We start from the raw sequence: 18,255 nt of genomic DNA, 5'->3' as shown, positions 1-18,255 counted from the left end.
CAGTTTTGATTTTTTATAGTTGACATTTATTTATATTCATTTAAAATAAATGATTAACTCTTTTAAAATTATATAAGATAAAATAAATTTAACAATTCTAATAAGATAAATTTAACAATTCTAGTCGATCGAATACACGAAGAATTATTGTCACATGCTTGAAAATTATGGATTACCCATGCACACATGTCATCTTTAAAGTTTTTTTCGTCTTTTGTCGCTCGCATCTGTTTCCCGCTACCACGTATTCGTCCAATCAATGATTTTGTCGCCACGTTCAAAAGAAATAGTACGTTTGTAAAAATAAAGAATGTAAAAATCTGGATTTGATTTGATTATGATCCGGCGGAAAGCCAAGGAGTATAGTGGTTCTAGTCTAGAACTGGGTGGTGCGGCAGACATTACAAAACATGTCCCTATGAAGAAACTGAAATCTATGAAAGCCGTGAAGTACATCATTTTAATCATACTGGGTTTTATCCTTCATGCTGGATACAGGTTTATTACAAAGGTAGGTGACTGTCTACTACATTGGTACATGTCTAGTACAAAGGTACGTGTCTATCTGTACATATATATTACAGTAGTATGTGTCTATCGACATGTATTACAAAGATACATTTACGCATGTATTACAGTGATACAATATAAGATTTGGTACGTTTCTATTTTAATCAAAGATACATGTCTTTTACTTACGTACGTAATTTATTACAATTACACATGCCTAGCTACATGTACTAGAATTAAAATTAATTGTACATGTTTATGTCTTTCTCTACTCTAAAAATGTCAAAGAAATTTCCCCCCTTTTATCCAACAATTTTTATCTTCCAGATGAATTAGAACACAAAATTAAGAATATGGTAAAATTTATATTTTATGCATTTTATTATTTTAGAAACTAAAATATATATCAGGTCAAAACATCGTGAAACACGGAATGAAAAAAAATTTACGGAAGACTCAAAAGAGTGATTAATTTTCTGAATGTAATAATTAAGGAATAACTGTCTTATTTTTCGAATTCATGAAGTGATCAATGGATTGGCTTGTGTGATAATTTGCATAAACGCCGAAGGCGTTTATGCATAAAATTATCACACAAGCCAATCCATTGATCATCTTCATGAATTTGTAAAATCTGACAGTTATTCCTTATATTTACATGCTTTAATTCCGCCAATCCACGGGCTCCAAGCCGGCTTCTCTCTAGGTGTTGTCCCGCCCTGCACATGGTTTTTTTTGGAACCGCGCCAAGACATTCATGAGGAAATAAATTACATTTACAATTGGTAATTTTATCTCGGACAAAGACATTGGAAATGTAAATATTAATAATTAAATGAATAATTTTTGAAAATTTACTACAAAAACCTAAATATCTTCACTTATTTCAGCCGAGCTCACACGGAGATATAATCGACATTTCTCCTGACGACATTGTAAATAGCGTGGCCCCCGGTAACACAGATAATGATTGGGAAGACGACCAAAATCCATTTCTTGAAGATTTAGAGCGAGAGTCAAAGGTCAAAGAGAAATTAGGTGATCATGCCAAGCAAGTTTTTGACAATCAAAGAACGAAAAATACTGAAAGTGTAAAAATTGAAAAAAATTCGGAAAAACACAAAATAGTAAAAACTGATGAACACACGAAAAAGGAAAACAAACCAAAAGAAAATATTGAAAAACAATCTCCTGATAACAACCATCCTAAGAAGGAGATCCAAACCAACATATTAGATAATAAATTAAACCCTAGGAATGAAATTGAGAGGAAAGACTTAAAACAAGAAATGGAAATAGAAAACCGGATAGCACAATTAATGGACGACAACCAGGAATCGCAAAAATTGGACCATATGCCGGTAGAGGACTATAAAGATCCGGAAAAACCGATCCGGAAAGATCCGGAAGTACAACAGGAGTTCCAACAAAAAGCTGAACAGATAGCCAAAGTTGTGAACAGTAATATTAAAACGTTTGTTTTGTCTGAGGGACACCACACTCACGATATTCCCGCCATTGTGACCGCAGCCTCGCAGCAGACGTTCAGCCAGATTGAACACCTCGTCTCTTCCGTTCAATACTTTTATCCAAAGGAAGATATTTATGTGTTTGATTTGGATCTTACGGATGCTCAACGAATGAAGGTAAAGAGGAAGTTAAACGTACACTTTGCTGAATTTATGAGTTTGACCATTGTTATCTTCATCTTTTTTAACGTATTTAGGTTTAATGGAATAAAACAATTATAGGAAAGATCCCGATCTTGTAGCGGTTTATATTGAAAAAAAAATCAAAGTGAACATAAAATGACTCAAGTACCAGACAATAATTGTACAAAGTGTGCGGGAATTCTTAAATTGGTCAATGTTAAACAAAACAAAGACACGGACAAATAGGTCATATCTTTATTTAAAAAATCAATTTCTTTGCGATCTTTACATGTACTCTTTTTTCTTTTTGATTTCTTACAGTTGTCCGCTTTCTGCAATGTGCGCCTGCGCGGTTTCTGGTTGAATCTTTTCCCAAGCTTTATCCACGACTTATCGAACTTCCACTGGAGACCATTAATCATTCAGGTAATATAAATTGTTCCTAACTAAAAAGCATTTATGTACCTTCTTACATGTATATCATAAAAACTTCAAAACAGAAAGGTGCAATTTTTCCCAAAAACATTTCATAAAAATCTCCAAGTTCAAAATGATTGTTCTCACGAAAAGGTTTGCATGTACATTTTAAAACATTAGCTCAAAGCTAATGATAAAGGATAACATGATAAAGTTGGAAAATCTTGTCACGAGAGATATATCTTTAAAATATGAAAACGCTCGCTTACTGAATTGATTATAAAAATAAGAGACTGTATTTAGCGTTTCTGAAGTTGTAAATAATTAATGATTTTATATGAAATGTTATATGATAAAAAAACTTTTCGGTGCTTACATATATTAATCATCACGAACTTAAGTCTCAAACAATGTAGACAAAAATTTCTATGTACAAACTGTGTACTATAATTTGATTAATATCAAATATCAGATAACAATAAAAGATTATTCCTTTTTCGAATGATTTAGGATTGTTTCAAATAAATGCATCTTTAAAAATTTCAGACAGCGCTAGCGGAATTTGGACACATCACGTGGATAAATCCTGGATTTAAAGTGAGTTCCATGGCGTTCAATGATCTCGTGCATAAATCTGAGGAGCCCGGAATCCTGGTTATAGGACAAAACGCTGATTACTCAACATTCGCCGTGACACACCCCAAAATGTACAAATATTTAACAGTGGATAGGACACAGTTATTTAAGTCCCCTCATATTGAGGTCAGGGCAATGATCATTCATAATACAGAGGAAGTGATGAACAATTTTATGAAACTTCTATCTGCTTGTGCAGTCGAGGAACAATGTCTGAGTCCCCCTGGTGCTGCGCCTAGTTGCAGGTTTGACGTCACAGGGCGGGAATATGCCGACTGTCATCGCTATGACGAGTCAGCTGTCAATATTATTCTGAAAAATTGGCTTGGACATAAATCTGCCATATTTATGGAGAAGAGTAATTTCTTACAGCCCATAAATAAGTATGATAAAGCCAATCCAAAGATATGCAAAACTTAAAAAAACAATCTATAGTGAAAGTGTTACAATAACTGAACAACATGTCCACGGGTCGGCCTGCTCACCTGAAGCGACATTTTCCTTTCTGACAATCTGTAGTTACTGTGACCATTAGGCTTGAAGGCCATGAGTTCGTTAAATAATATTGCAGTATTATTCTTGATACCAACTTTACAAACCAGAGCATTAATGTTTAGAGCCAATCAAATCAGGATATGATAAAAAAGGGGTTTAATGCATTTTGGAAGATTTTAAAGACTGTGAAAGAAAATACATTTAGATCAGCATTCCATCTTGAAATTAAAATCGAATATCGATTTTAGGTGACTTCAAAACATTTCAGCATCTGAGGTGTACATTTAGTGCACCAAATTGTTTAAAAGCACCCTGATTTACCCAAAAGAAGCTTAGCTGCAGAACTGTGACACTCTGGTTGAGAAAATTCAGACAGACAAACCAGAGAGTACAGATCCAAGCGTTGTGAAAACATTCGATTTACGGAGTTTTTTTTTGCAATCGTTTTTTGAATTATTTCTTGTATTTCATCTATTTTCCTGCTTAAAACATGTTTTCCATGAATAAAGCATGTTTTACTCCTATTCTTGATACTTCATTTACCTTTCAAAGGTTCCAAACAAGGATATATATTACCTTGGAATGTCAGCTTCAAAATTCGCATTCAGGGGGTTTGCTAGAATTAATGCAATGAAAGGTAAAATTAAGTATCAGGAATATGAATATATTTAATAGTTTTAAAATATGCAATTAAGGGTAAAATTAAAAATCAGGAATATGAGTATATTAATTATTATTAATTATCGGAAACGGGAGTATGCATATACAAGTATTGCAAGAAATATTATGCAAAACAAACGACCAAAAAAAAGCGTCGCCATAAATCATTTTTTTTTTACAATGTGTGCATCCATTGTTCTCTGGTTTGTCTGTCCGAATTTTCTCAACCAGACAGCTTCAGTTTTGAAGTCAAAAGAAGCTAATAACACCCTTCAATCAAATGATAATTTAACAAAGCTCAAACCATAGGCGTCTGAAGTGTGAATCAATAGTGGACCCCTAGCCCTGCTTTAAAAAGAAATCAAGGGTCTAAGAAATTTCACCGTCAATCACCTCCACGTGCGCTCTATGCATTCGGAATTTTTTTTACCTTTTCTCACGTTGAAAAAAATGGCCTTGTGCTATATTATATATGAAAAAATAATAAACACAAGTGCATTTTTTTTTTATTTTACCCTTTGTAACGTGATTAAAGTATTATCTGCATGCTTACATAAAACGAATAATGGGTGTGATTGACGGATAAAGCTCTTTCTTGAGATATTTTAGATTTTATTTCTTTACATAAATGGGAGAGAATATTGATCAACACTTCTTATGCTTGTGCTGAAACTTCATTAAAGATTGCCACATCATAAATGAACACATATGTTTTTTTTAAATTACAATATTTGTACTTCAAGAAACAGAGCTAAAAGCTTATTATATTGGTAACACAAATTGACGTACCGAGTTTGAGTTCATTTGGTTACAGTCGGTCAGGTTACGACTTAGCTTGACACCATTGGTTGCATATCTGCCTTATCTATAAACAAAGGCTGGGGAGGGGATAAAGAAATTAATTAATGAGCTCTTGAAATTAACACTTTTCCCTTTTCAAAATCAAAATGATGTACTCATTCCGAACTGGACTATAAAACAAACACGTCAGGCAATATACATTTATAAAGTGGCAATAAAATGACAATTCAATGAAGAACTACGTATGCATTTAAAATATATTGAAACATATCTGGGTAGGATCATCTCATACGACTCTGTTGGATATGCTCCCGATACCATCAATTTCACATTGCACAACATCGCCTCTCTGAAAAATTGTCAGTAGAGTGCTAGTCATTAATTTTCATAAACTGGCATGTTAATTAAACTCTTATGATTTTAAGAAATTTAAAATCTTTTATGATAAATAAAGAAAAAAAGATATACTCCCCCAATAATTGTAATGAAATAGAATGGATAAAGTATGTTTTTGAATCATTCAATTGAAATATTTTTTGTGTAACCAATCAACGCTAACATTGCAGCCAACAAAATGTGAAGAATTATCATCCAATCTCTAATTATTGAACAGATGCAAAATAATATAAAACAGGGATCAATCTAGCATTCTTTACTAATGTCCAACTCTTTGTTGGAGTTATGAGACTTGGGATAGGTGCATGTACCTGGGCGATGTACGATAAAGACACATTTGTTGGTTATACCACTCAGCTCAAGAACCCAGTACCCCAATGTCTTTGTGACTAGTTATAGTGTCTCGGTGACATTAGCTTGTGTATGTAACCAAAAGCGATACAGTGTCTTGGTGATTTGCCATGATGTCTTGGTGACTGTGATTGGGGTTTGTCTAGAAGTTGCAGACTGTGTCGGGAAACAATCGAATTGAAAATTAAACCAGTCAGTCTGCAGCTTCAGGGTTAAGCTTGCATCAAGCTTGTACGTAAGCTGGCATCGTTGGTTCGATTATAGAAACGTTAAAATATGAATTTAGTGTTATATTTCGTTTAGATGTTCATCAGGTTGCATGACGAAGGTGATTAATCTGGAAGAGGAAGAATTTGCCTGATTTGGTCGTAAATGAATTAAAAACTATTTTGAAACATATCACTTTCCAAAACAAAGTAGAATACCAGAAACAAAAAAAAAAAAAACAAAAAAAAAAAAAAAAAAAAAAAAAAAAAAAATACAAAAAAAAAAACATCAATACAAACAGGACTGATGTATGTAATTATTGTCTTTTAACTAGGCGTTGGGTTAGCCTTGACCTGTGGCCTCGGTCAACAAACACCTTACTAAGTATAGTCACGTGTAGATCGAATTCATCAAACAATATCTGTTTAATTAAATGCCTATACTATATAACATGTTGTGTTACAAAATATCATAATTATATAAATAACAATTCAAAGCTATATCTGGCGTATCTGAGCTGCAAAAATTATTAATACGAGATTAAGTATGATATGTATGTACATGATATATTTTAATTACATGTACTTTCAAATTAAAAAACATAATTATGATATTGAAATTGAATAACCTCAAAATTTTAAATTGACATTAATCTTTAGTATTTTAGTGGGATCGGTAAATAAATCATTAATGTTTAAAATTTTTGATATCTTTGAAAAGTGATCGATTTAAATTGTGTATTTATATTGTAAAAAGTCCTATATCTAAATATAGTAATAAAATAAATAGATATAGCTTGTTATTTTTTTTATATCTGAACTTATCAAAAAATATGCCATAAAATAAAATTTCTAACTGCTGTAAAATTAAGGTACTTACATGTACTCTTGATTAATGAACATTAAATATGAAGTTCTTACCTGTAAGAATTCTGGAGGGTTCCTGGTAAAACCCACACCAGGGGGCGTGCCTGTCAGTACCACATCGCCCGGCTTCAGAGTGAGGAATCTGAACGGGACATTTACACAAGTGCATTTTAGTTAAGATTTGTGGTAGTCTATGGGCTACGTATTTGGTTTGTAACATATTGGAATTCAAAACAATCTCAATGTGAAATTTCTTCAGTATCTTGTTTTATCTCTGATGCATTTTCAAGTAGAAAAATTCTAAAATTGAGGATTGTAAATATTTAAAAAATAATTTCGTCGGTGTCATGCATGTTTATTTTGAATATACCTTGTGGCAGTATTAATTTGTATTTTCCCGCCATCCGGTAAATTCCAAATATACAACATAACATTCACTATACGACATATTTGATTCTAGTGACCATATGATCAGAAACTTTTCGAGTGTTGTTCCACAAAACCCTGATAATATTGGAGTGATTTGCCAGTACCTTGAAATATGTGCGATTATTGCAGCCGACTTGTGTACAAGTTGGTTTGTGTTGCTATTCTGTTTAATTATTCCGTTCACTTTGCATCTTATTCCAAGATTATGAGGATCTGTAATTTACCAAGATAAGAGAAATCACAGAATTCTTTTTACACAGTTAGATTTATTTGCGACTTTTTGTTTAGATGAGCTGACATTTACGCATAACCTGAACATTTAACGCATGTATAAGGCATTAGTACATTTGATCATTTTTGAGTATCAATTTTCTGCTATTTTTTTTAAATAAAAAAAGTAATCTCAGTCTCGAAAATGTTATTTTTCATAAGCTAGAGTTTACTTATCTGTGAGGGTGGGAGACAGAGAAATCATACACTTTGTCCTAGTTTTAGCGTTTTATAAGGAAAAGGTAGTCTACAGTACATGTACTTTCATTACAAATGTCATAAATATGGTTTTGGATTTGCAGGTAAGGTATAACTCATTTTAATAGAAGTGACACAATAAAAGATACCCTGAGTTACTTGAGCAATGCTGTTCTTTAACAGATTTCCCCCTTGTACTTGTGACCCTACGTTACCCCGGGGGTCATGACTCTACCCCAGGATGTTTTCACATAAGTTTCAGCTTTTCTGGCCCAGTGGTTTTTGAGAAGTTTTTAAAGTTTTTTCAATATATTTAAATGTAAAACTTGGATTCAATATTGTGACCCCGCCCTATCCCCATGGGCCGTGATTTGAACAATTTAGAATCTATCCCATCCAAGGATGCTTCCACATAGTAACAGATTTTCTGGCCAACTGGTTCTTGAGACTGAAGAAGATTCTAAAGATTTTCCCTATATATTTCAATGTTAAACTTGGATTCCCTATTGTGGTCCCGCCCTACCCCCGGAGGTCATAATTTGGACAATTTAGAGTCTACACTATCCTAACATGCTTCCAAATAAGTTTCAGCTTTCCTGGCTCAGTGGTTCTTGAGAAGATTTTTTAATGATCCCACCCTATTATTGTCTTTTCTTGATCCCAATGTGGAACGTGGAGACCGGTCCTTCGATTCGGATGAGACCGCATAAACCTACATTTGTAGGTCCCGTGTCGCAGTAGGTGCTGGCACGAAAAAGATCCCTCCCAACTCAATGGCACTGAGTGCCGAGTATAGGACAAAATTTGCAGCTCTCCACCGTCAAGTGGTGGCTTCTCCATATGAGTGAAAAATTCTCGAGAGGGACGTTAAACAATATACAATCAATCTTTTCTTGATTATCCCCCACTGGAATGGGATTTAGCCCTTCAATTTAACAATTTAAACAACTTCCTTTCAACCAAGAATGCTTTATATTAAGTTTGGTTGAAATTGGCCCTTTTGGTTCTTGAGAAGAAGTTAAAAATGTGAAAAGTTTAAGACGGATAACAGGTGATCAAAAAAGCTCAGATGAGCTAAAAATACCCAAAATATTAGATGAATGAACTCTAAACAATCACAAAATAAATGTACTTGTACCTGTTATGTAACTTTTTTCAGAATCTTGAAACTTATTTTAATCAATTGTGAACATGTCTTTATAAGTAAACAATTCTTTAAACCATGCATACAGGTGTAGACACAGTCTAGGTAAATGCTTACCACCTATTTCATCTTTAGTAACAATGGCGGGACCCAAGGGACAGAACCCATCCATGGCTTTGCCGAGAAGCACTTGTCCGCCATTTCTTCCGATCTGCCAATCACGTGCAGAAGCATCTAGTGCTACTGTGAAACCAAAAATGTGTTCCATAGCATTGCTTTCCTATAAAAGTCAACACACTAATCTAAAAGGTCTTTGAAAGGGATCCATGAAATATATATTGTATGATACACAAGGTGTAAATAGAATGAGTTGCTCTTTTCTGAAAATGATATCCTATATAACATTCATACGATGCAGTAAACACATTACTGCAGTTTTCACATAAATGAAGACGTATTATATTTTTATATCAAATGTTGCCTAATATTTCAGATATTCTTTTAATGCTGAACTCTCAATGTCACTGCTTATTTAACAATTTTCTCGACACAATTTAAACAATAGTTTTGCCTTAATTCTCGTATAAAACAAAAAAATATCCCCGGCTCACAAGTTCTTTTTTAAAGTATATTATTTCTTTTCATTTTTTGCTAACATAGGGATCAAATGCTGGTATGGGTCTGCAATTTTGCCATTAAGTGTCACTAGGTGTCATCTTTAAAACCTTGAGTTAATTCCCACCGTCTCAAATAGGCTCCATGTAATGGTGACCCTAGAAATGTTTCGGCAGCTGAGTGACAAAAAAGACCCATGCTACAGAAACGCAACAACATCACAACAAATTCAAGTTCTAGATCTAGTTGATGGCTCTCACGAATAGCTCATGACGGTTGCAATTAGAAGCCACCAGGAAACCAGTTCATCGACAAATCTTTTGTCAATTATGGTAAACACTAGGATAGGGACCTAAAATTTCAGAAGCCGATTTAAGGAAATTATGTCCAAGTGCCAAAGGAGATGAAAAGATATAACATCAAGGTACTTGTTTTATGTGAAGTAAGGTGGAATGGAAGAGGACTAGTCTGCTTATCGTCAGAAGAAAACAACATCTATTCGGGGCATGAGGAACAGGGCCATTGGCATGCTCAAGGGGTTGCCACCAGAAGCAACAAAAGCAATAAAAGCATGGGAACCAGTGTCATCAAGACTCATGTCAGCAGGTTCAATTTCAGGGGAAGGAAAATTACACTACATACCAACTAATGCAGCAAAGGAGTAGGGGAAGAAAGTTTTTTTTCTGCATTACAGTCAATGATATGATAGACCGTGCACCTCGCAGATATATAAAAATTGTGACAGGTGATTTGAATGCAAATGTGGGACAACACTAACTGAAAACTCATCATGGGAAACATGAGATCGGCATCTTGAATGAAAATGGAGAACTTTTTTATAAATCTCTGTGCATGTACTTTCATTGATCTAGTTATAGGAGGTACCATCTTTCCATACAAGGAGATATGCAAAATAACCTTGATTTCCCCAGATGGAAAGACAGAAAATCAGATAAATCATATAACACCATCATACGTAAATGGAGAAGAAATATGCTAGATGTCAGATCAAGACGAACATTTGGCGCTGCCTCTGATCACCAACTTGTTCCAGCTGCGCGAAGGATGAAACAGAGCATTCAAAGACCAACCAATCACACAAGAAACATAAGTTTGGGGCACTAGAGTGTCTGACAAGCATCCATAGAAGATCAATGGGTAAAGACACAGAGAAAAGTGCATGCAGTAATACTTAGAAAAGAAAATGATCGAGGAGACACAAAGAGTCGACGGCGGTAGGATGATACATACAATGATACATACATACAAATGGAGAAACCGAATGTAGGGAAGCCAACAAACAAGGCAAAAAGAGTGCTAGGAAGGAAAAAAGACAGTTCGTCCATGACAAGAGTGAAGAGGCAGAAAGAGAGCAGCCAGACAGAACAACATGAAAAAACTATATCAAATGATCAGAACACTGTCAAAAACAAATGTGAACACCAACACGCCAGTGAGGGACAAACAAGGCAAAATTATCATTAGCAATGTAGGGCAAACAGCTCGAAGAGTTAAGCACTTTAAGGAAGTTCTAATCGACCACCTCCACCCACCACCAATGAAAGAACTTCACATCAATGCAGGACCACCATCTAGCTAAAAGAATAAAATTACAAAGGCTTAAAAGAAAATGTCAATAGAAAGACGAAAGGCAGCTGGTCAAGATGATATCTCTCCTGGAACACTCAAAGCTACTCCAACAAAGTAAGCAGAGATGCTACAATCACTTCTGCAAAAGATATGAAAAAAAGAAAAAGTACCAGATTCTTAGAAAACAGGAAACCTGGTTAAACTACCAAAGAAAGGAGAACGGTCGAGGTGTGGTAACTGGCGAGGCATCAAACTTCCATCCACTGCCGGTACGATCCTAACAAGAAAATCTTGGAAAGAATGGAAGGAGCATTGGATCAGAGCAAACAGGGTTCCGCCATGACATATGCAAAGATCACATTGCAATACAGAGTGTTATCATTAAAAGTCCGTCCATTAAATAGCTGTCTCCTCTTTAACCAATCCTCTTGGACTTTGAAAAGAACTTCGTCAGTGTGGATAGGTCAACCGTCTGGACTTCAATATTATAACATTATGGAATTCCAGAAAAGTTCATATGGTTCATGTATTGTACATCATTCACAATGGGAAGTTCACGAATCCTTTTACTCTGGAAACTGGAGTAAGGCAGGGCTGCATCCTCTCACCAGCCTTAGTCATTGACTGGCTCCTGCTAGAAACAACAAAACGCAGGAAAACTGGAATCCAGTGGACCTTCAACAAACAGCTTAAGGACCTGAAGTTTGCAGATGACATTGACCTGATCCACACAAAAAACAACACGCTCAGGAGAAGTTATCACGATTGGCATCAAAATCATAAACCTGACCTTTAAATAAATATAAAGGCGACTCGGGTGATGAGAATTAATAACAAACAGGTATCAATCCAATTAACTGGGGAGATCATCAAAGAAACTGACTGAAATTGACTGATTCGCTAATCTTGGGAGTATCTGAACTAAAACAGTGACGCAGATACATTTACAGACGACATTGTCAAGAGCCGAATAAATAAGACATTGTTTCAGTGCCCTCAGACAAATTAGGATTTCTAATGCACTCTCTAACAACAGCAAAATGTTCAAGCAATTTTCGAAGATGGTTCTGATACCTGGAAGGTAAGGTAACTAAAGCAAAAAATTAACAAACTACAGTCTTTCACCAATAAATGTCTCCGCCATATTCTTTACATCAGATGGCCTGACAAAAAATTCAAACAACAGCCTGTTGGAGAGAACCAATCAAAATCCTATATATATTGAATTAAGACAGAGAAAATGGGGATGGATAGATCACACGCAAATCTCCTAACAACATCACAAAACAGGCTCTGGATTGGAATCCACGAGGAAAGAGGTGGTTTGGGAGACCCAGGCAAACCTGGAGAAGGTCCGTAGAAATGGAGGCAAAAGAGGCAGGTCTTACCTGAGCCCAATTGAAAAAAAAAACATCCCAAAGAAGGGTCCACTGGCGCGGTGTGGTTGCGGCCCTATGCTCTCCAAGGAGCGAACAGGAATAAGTCAAGGTTGCAAATTTAAAGAAAATCCTTTCATTACTACGTTTATTAATACACAGGGGTCATTTTCTTTTTATATATTATGAAATTTTGGAAATGTTGAATGAATATTAATTGCGGGTCTAAGAAGACCCGATTTCAACTAATAGATTCTCCTATACCATTTTCTAAAGATACAACGAATACCTGCAAACATAACATTACTTATCTCATAAATTTCATAGATTAAGATTACGTATATATTAACTACATTATTTAATGTTTATATGTCTTGAAGTCATAAAATTACTTTATATTGACATGTATTCATGCCAATCCATTCTGATGAATTAGGCAACCTCCTCCACTCTTCGATTCTAAGTGTAACGTTCATCTGATCTGAGTGGAAGTAGGATGCTAGTAAAATAACTTTGCATGCCTTTTTGTACTTATATGAGTTTTTTTATGCCCCTGTAAACGAAGTTTCGGGGGGTATATAGTTTTTGTCTGTCCGTCTGTTTGTTTGTCCGCAAAAACTTTAACCTTGTCCATAACTTTTGATTTGGTAGGGTTATGACCTTCATATTTCACATGTGTATTCCTTGTGACAAGATCTTTCTTTGGGTACCACCATATTTAACCTTTTGACCTTGGAGTTTGACCCACTTTTACACAAAAGTTTTACTTTGGCCATATCTTTTGAACAGTAGATACCAGGACTTTTATACTTTATATTTGTATTTTATAGGACAGACCTTTCATTGAATACCAACAATTTTGACCTTTTGACCTTGCCCTTGGAGATCTCAGTTCACATGAAAATTTTTTAACCTTGGCCATAACTTTTGAACAACAAGGGCTAGTGCTTTCATACTTCATACATATAATATTTGTGAAAAGACCCTTCATTGGATACCGAGAATTTTGACGCTTTGACCTTGACCTCGGAGTTTAACCTACTTTAAAAAAGCAAAACCTTGACCATAGCTTTTAAAGGGTTAGGGCTAGTGCTTTCATACTTTACATATTTAATCATTGTGACAAGACCTTTCATTTGATATCAAGAACTTTGGGCCTTTGACCTTGGAGTTTGGCGTTCTTTTTAAAATTTTTAACCTTAGCCATAACTTTTGAACGGTTAGGACAAGTGCTTTCATACTTCACATATGTTTTCTTTGTGGCAAGACCTTTCATTGGATACAATGACCTTGACCTTTTGACCTTGACCTAAAAGATTTCCGTGCTTATAAAAACTTTGACCTTGGCCTTCTTTCATATCCCACAAATGTATTTCAAGTGAAAATACTCTGTTTTGGGTACCAATATATTACATTTGCATTTTAAGAAAAGTTTAATCTTCGCTATATTGACATACGGGGGCATCAGTGTTTCACAAACACATCTTGTTGATACTCGATCTCTACTAATCATACATCAGATGTAGGAATAATTCGATCATATAAAAGGTACAAAAAGTTGATAGGCCCGAGTTTATACTCATGGTTTGTGACGAAGATTAACTTTAACAAACCTGAATGTTTTTAATTATACCTAGTCTACATGTAGCATCTTAATATTGTTTATATGTTGGTAGTAAGCGGATCATTTGTCTTAGGATATAATCTGATGGTCAGGATTTGTTATGCTTTTTTGTAACTCTTGTAACAGGATAACATGCTCAGAATCTAAAGCGTGAAAAATGTCGAGCATAATTTTTTGGAATAGTCATAATCTTAAAATTCAATAATTGACCCCTTTTCCAAAATTAGGCACAACTTCACTTTTTACATTTGATACTAGCTTATCCGGGATTATATTTTCTGCTTTTCCGCGACATTTTTATACCACCTCTTCCGTTACCCTATTAAAACAGGTTGTCCCCAGTTTCCCACGGATCTACACGAGTAGGGAGTGGGATCTCAACTGGAGATGAGTCTTTTAAAACACTTAACAAAAATGTTTATTTAAAATCATTAGCACTGGATAAATAAAAAATAAGATCGAAAAGCACTGGTCGAGAGTTTAAAAAGTCGACACTTCTGCATCTCGGTGAAGGCTCCAAGTAAGTTTTATATGTAAATTTCAATTTTTTAAAATCACAATGTAATTTATAATACAAAATGTTTAAAGAATGGATAGATTGTAAATTTTCTATATGTTAACAAATGTTGAATAGCTAACAGTGACTATTTTCAAGTTGCGAAAAGGAAATATCAAAAAAAAGGATATGAACATAATACAAATAGTAAAACACAATCGCGGAAAAGAAGTATAAAGTAGTCGCGGGAAAAAACAGACAGGTTGCAAAAATAAAATCATGGAAAAGTAGGTCAGTCAAATGAAGATCTCATAATAATTTTTTTTTTCTTAAAATTGTAAATCTTTGAATAAAGTTGGTCTAAATCTTGTTTTATAACAAAGACCCTGTATCTGAACTGTCACGTACAATTTCTTTTTGTCTAAACGGATCTACTTTTCTCTCCATTGTTTTTATGGTTTTACTTAATTCTCTGTATCAAATATAGATATTTACAATCTATCCATTCTTCAAAGGGACATGGGCAGTTTCAACTGATTTGAAAAAAAAACCCAAACAATTTTAATGTTTACAATTCCTAATTAACGCAATTCAAATGTTTAGCAAATTCGAACATCATTTGTTGATTTACAAGGGAGATCCAGAACTTAAAATTCTTCATTATGTAAACAAGGCTCGTGCCTTGTTTTTGTTTACAATACATATAGAAAATATTTTATTAATAACAAAACAAGACTCAACAAATCACTAGAAACTGTCTAATCGTATTAAGAATTAATTTGAATTAACTTCTTTATTGAAAAAATTCTGCTTTGAACGAACATTTCAGAAAATTTTTAGCTGAAACTGTCCATGTCCCTCTACCAAACAAATTTCAGGACAAATAACTGTTACTGTATTCCAGCTCTCTGAATAAAAACTGTGCAGCTTTAGATAGACAAGGGACTAAAATTTCACAACTTTTAAACTAGTAAATATCTTAAAACTAGTATGTTTTCAACGCATTGACTTAGCTCGATCGAGATTAGCGCTAGCATAATAGGGAGCAATACCTCGACACACCGGGCTTCTTTTCCGATGACAAAGGCCAGTTCCGCTTCCCAGTCCAGTTTCTGTATATAAATAACAAAAAAAGACATTCAGGAGAATTTATGAGTTATAGTAACGTGTATTCAAATTCTTGAGCATCAAATACGTTGGTGCTATGTCAGTAAAATTCGCAGAAAATACCTGTGTTTCCATTGGATATTCTAAATCATCTGAGGGACCAATGATACTGGAGGGAAACTTATTGAAGACCACGGGTTCCACGGGGACAGGGGCATTCTGTTCCTCACAGTGATCGCGGTAATTCATCCCCACACACACAACCTTCTCAGGGTTAGAAATCGGCGCCACTATCTTCACGGAATCTCGTGCAAGAACACATTTTCTTTTTTCAACTAAGCTAAAATATTTAGGAATTTAGATTATAAATAATTTCATGTAATAATTAATGATGACAGGTAAGTATAATATACATATATAAATATGCATCGGAAAACAGGGGACTAAGCCCTTTGCAAAATGCTTTTATTGATTAAAATATAATGTAATTTTATGTCCCTTCCTATGTTAATTGTTTTAAATAAATACTGGTGCTATTCCAGCAACAGAGCATTGTCTATATTTTCAGCTTGAATAAGACTTTTAGGAGCCGAATTCTTAAAAAAAAAAACAAGTAAAATACACACATGTTTACATTTTTACAAATAACTCATCTATCACATAATATAGAAAAGAAATAGTCGGAAAAAAACCCTTCCAGGTCAAATTATAGCAATGCAAGGTAACGATAAGGACATTCGAAAGGATGAATTAATGCGATAAATACACACTTAACCTACTTTTGAGCAGATCTTAAGTTCCCCTCTCCTCTTTCAATAAAACTTCGTAAATCTGGGGGAATTTTTGAATCCCCAGCACATAAATCCACGATATCCCCACCATCCTTTAACTCCACCCCCAAACTGAGGTTGCCCTTCCTTAAAAACTGAACAAATCGCATTTATAATGTCAATTTACAGCGTCCTATATTAAGACAATAAATATGGAGCATCAAAATAGCAAAAAATCAACGAATCTTGTATCATTTTCTAAATTGTGAATCTACCAGGGGGAAGTAAAAGCAATTTACAACATATTTTATAAATTTTGCGATTAGTTACCCCAAGTAAATTCAATCTCCTTTTTTCTCTCAGTATTTAGTAATTAAAGTCATTTTTAACGATCATATGGATATCGTTGTTTAATACTAATTGTAGCTTATCTGAAGAACTCATTTCAAAATAATTTTATCTTCAGGTGAATACAATACCGTCTGTAAATCTACCAGGTAATTTGATGGTATTTAAGTATTGTGTGGTCTTCTTACTTCTTGTTGCCACTGCTTTTGTAGTTGACAGCGGTGGATCCAGGATTTTCATAACGGGGGAGAGGAAGTAGAAAGTAGGGGGTCTGGGGGCTATATTGAAGGGGATAGGATACATGTTATACAATCAAAATTTTAAAAAAATCACACTGGAGGGGGGGGGGCACGGTGCTGGGATCCTTTGGTTGATAAAAATGTCACTTTTAATTCTATCAAAATACAGAACAGACCTCAATAAACAAAGCAGAGATGAGTTCAAGGCCTTTTTTTACGAAGACAAAAAAGTATCAACTTAAGGTTGCGAATTTGTCACCAGTCAATGAGGTATCCCGCTGCTAAGGCGATCTTATTTCTTCTGCTAGTTGTCAATATTAGCAGTTTTTATACGATTCCTTAATTCCAGATTACATCAGTCACACTGTGTAATCTTTATGACTATCCTTATATTGATATGTTTACAGAAGAAAGAGATGTTAAATGAATATTATTTCGTTATTTCATCATGAATCGTAGCTTTGAAAATTCCAATGTAAAACGTGTACACATATTTGATTGTTTATCTGTTTGTTCTAACTCTATCTTTCTGTTGTCAACTTTTACCTAACCCATAACTATTAAGTGGGTGGGGCTATTGCTTTCATTTCAATTGTGACAAGACATTTCTTTTGATACCACCAAATTTGCTCTTGACCTTGGAGTTTAACTAACTTTTACAAAGAAATACCACACTTTAACCTTCCTTCGGGTACAACTTTGGGTTGACCTTTTGACCTTGACCTTTGGAGTTTGACATGCATTAGAGAGAATTCATCTCTCGCCATAAGCTGCCATAGGGGGGCATCAGTGTTTCACAAACACATCTTGTTTGGTAATATTTTACAAATTAATTGTTGTTTGTCGAACCTTTAGGACATCAAAATAAAAACAACAGATTTACAGACAATAAGCATAGGCGTTGGAAGCAAATTGGAAGTGGGGGGTGGCTAATTGAATGTGTGTGTGTGGGGGGGGGGATCCTAAACCAACAAAAAAAAGATGAACCCCAATTTTCAATGCCTATATTATGCCTATCTTTGCAAAAAAGTGGGGGGTAAGCCCCCCTAGTCCCCCCC

The 18,255-nt window shown here is 34.6% G+C and overlaps 2 protein-coding genes across 2 annotated transcripts; one reads left to right on the top strand and one right to left on the bottom strand.

Annotated features, from left to right (window-relative positions):
* The first annotated feature begins 181 nt into the window (after window positions 1-181).
* Window positions 182-4,431, top strand: LOC134246365 (uncharacterized). Its single transcript, XM_062728723.1, has 4 exons — window positions 182-511; window positions 1,401-2,156; window positions 2,484-2,588; window positions 3,126-4,431. Exons 1-4 carry the CDS (start codon window positions 338-340, stop codon window positions 3,633-3,635), a joined length of 1,545 nt encoding a protein of 514 aa, XP_062584707.1. The 5' UTR covers window positions 182-337; the 3' UTR covers window positions 3,636-4,431.
* Window positions 4,432-5,360: 929 nt separating this feature from the next.
* On the bottom strand, window positions 5,361-16,797 carry LOC134246366 (fumarylacetoacetate hydrolase domain-containing protein 2-like). Its single transcript, XM_062728724.1, has 7 exons — window positions 16,620-16,797; window positions 15,964-16,180; window positions 15,786-15,845; window positions 9,150-9,312; window positions 7,525-7,633; window positions 7,046-7,133; window positions 5,361-5,520 (listed from the first exon to the last, which is right to left on the bottom strand). The coding sequence occupies exons 1-7, from the start codon at window positions 16,778-16,780 to the stop codon at window positions 5,458-5,460; spliced, it is 861 nt and encodes a 286-aa protein (XP_062584708.1). The 5' UTR covers window positions 16,781-16,797; the 3' UTR covers window positions 5,361-5,457.
* Window positions 16,798-18,255: the final 1,458 nt, after the last annotated feature.

This window comes from Saccostrea cucullata, unplaced genomic scaffold (assembly GCF_032062105.1).
Source record: "Saccostrea cucullata isolate Sc308-1 unplaced genomic scaffold, CSIRO_AGI_Scuc_v1 ctg22, whole genome shotgun sequence".
In the NCBI taxonomy this organism is placed as follows: domain Eukaryota; kingdom Metazoa; phylum Mollusca; class Bivalvia; order Ostreida; family Ostreidae; genus Saccostrea; species Saccostrea cuccullata.
Note: the sequence above shows the minus strand (reverse complement) of the source record. Positions and strands in the feature narration are given on the sequence as shown.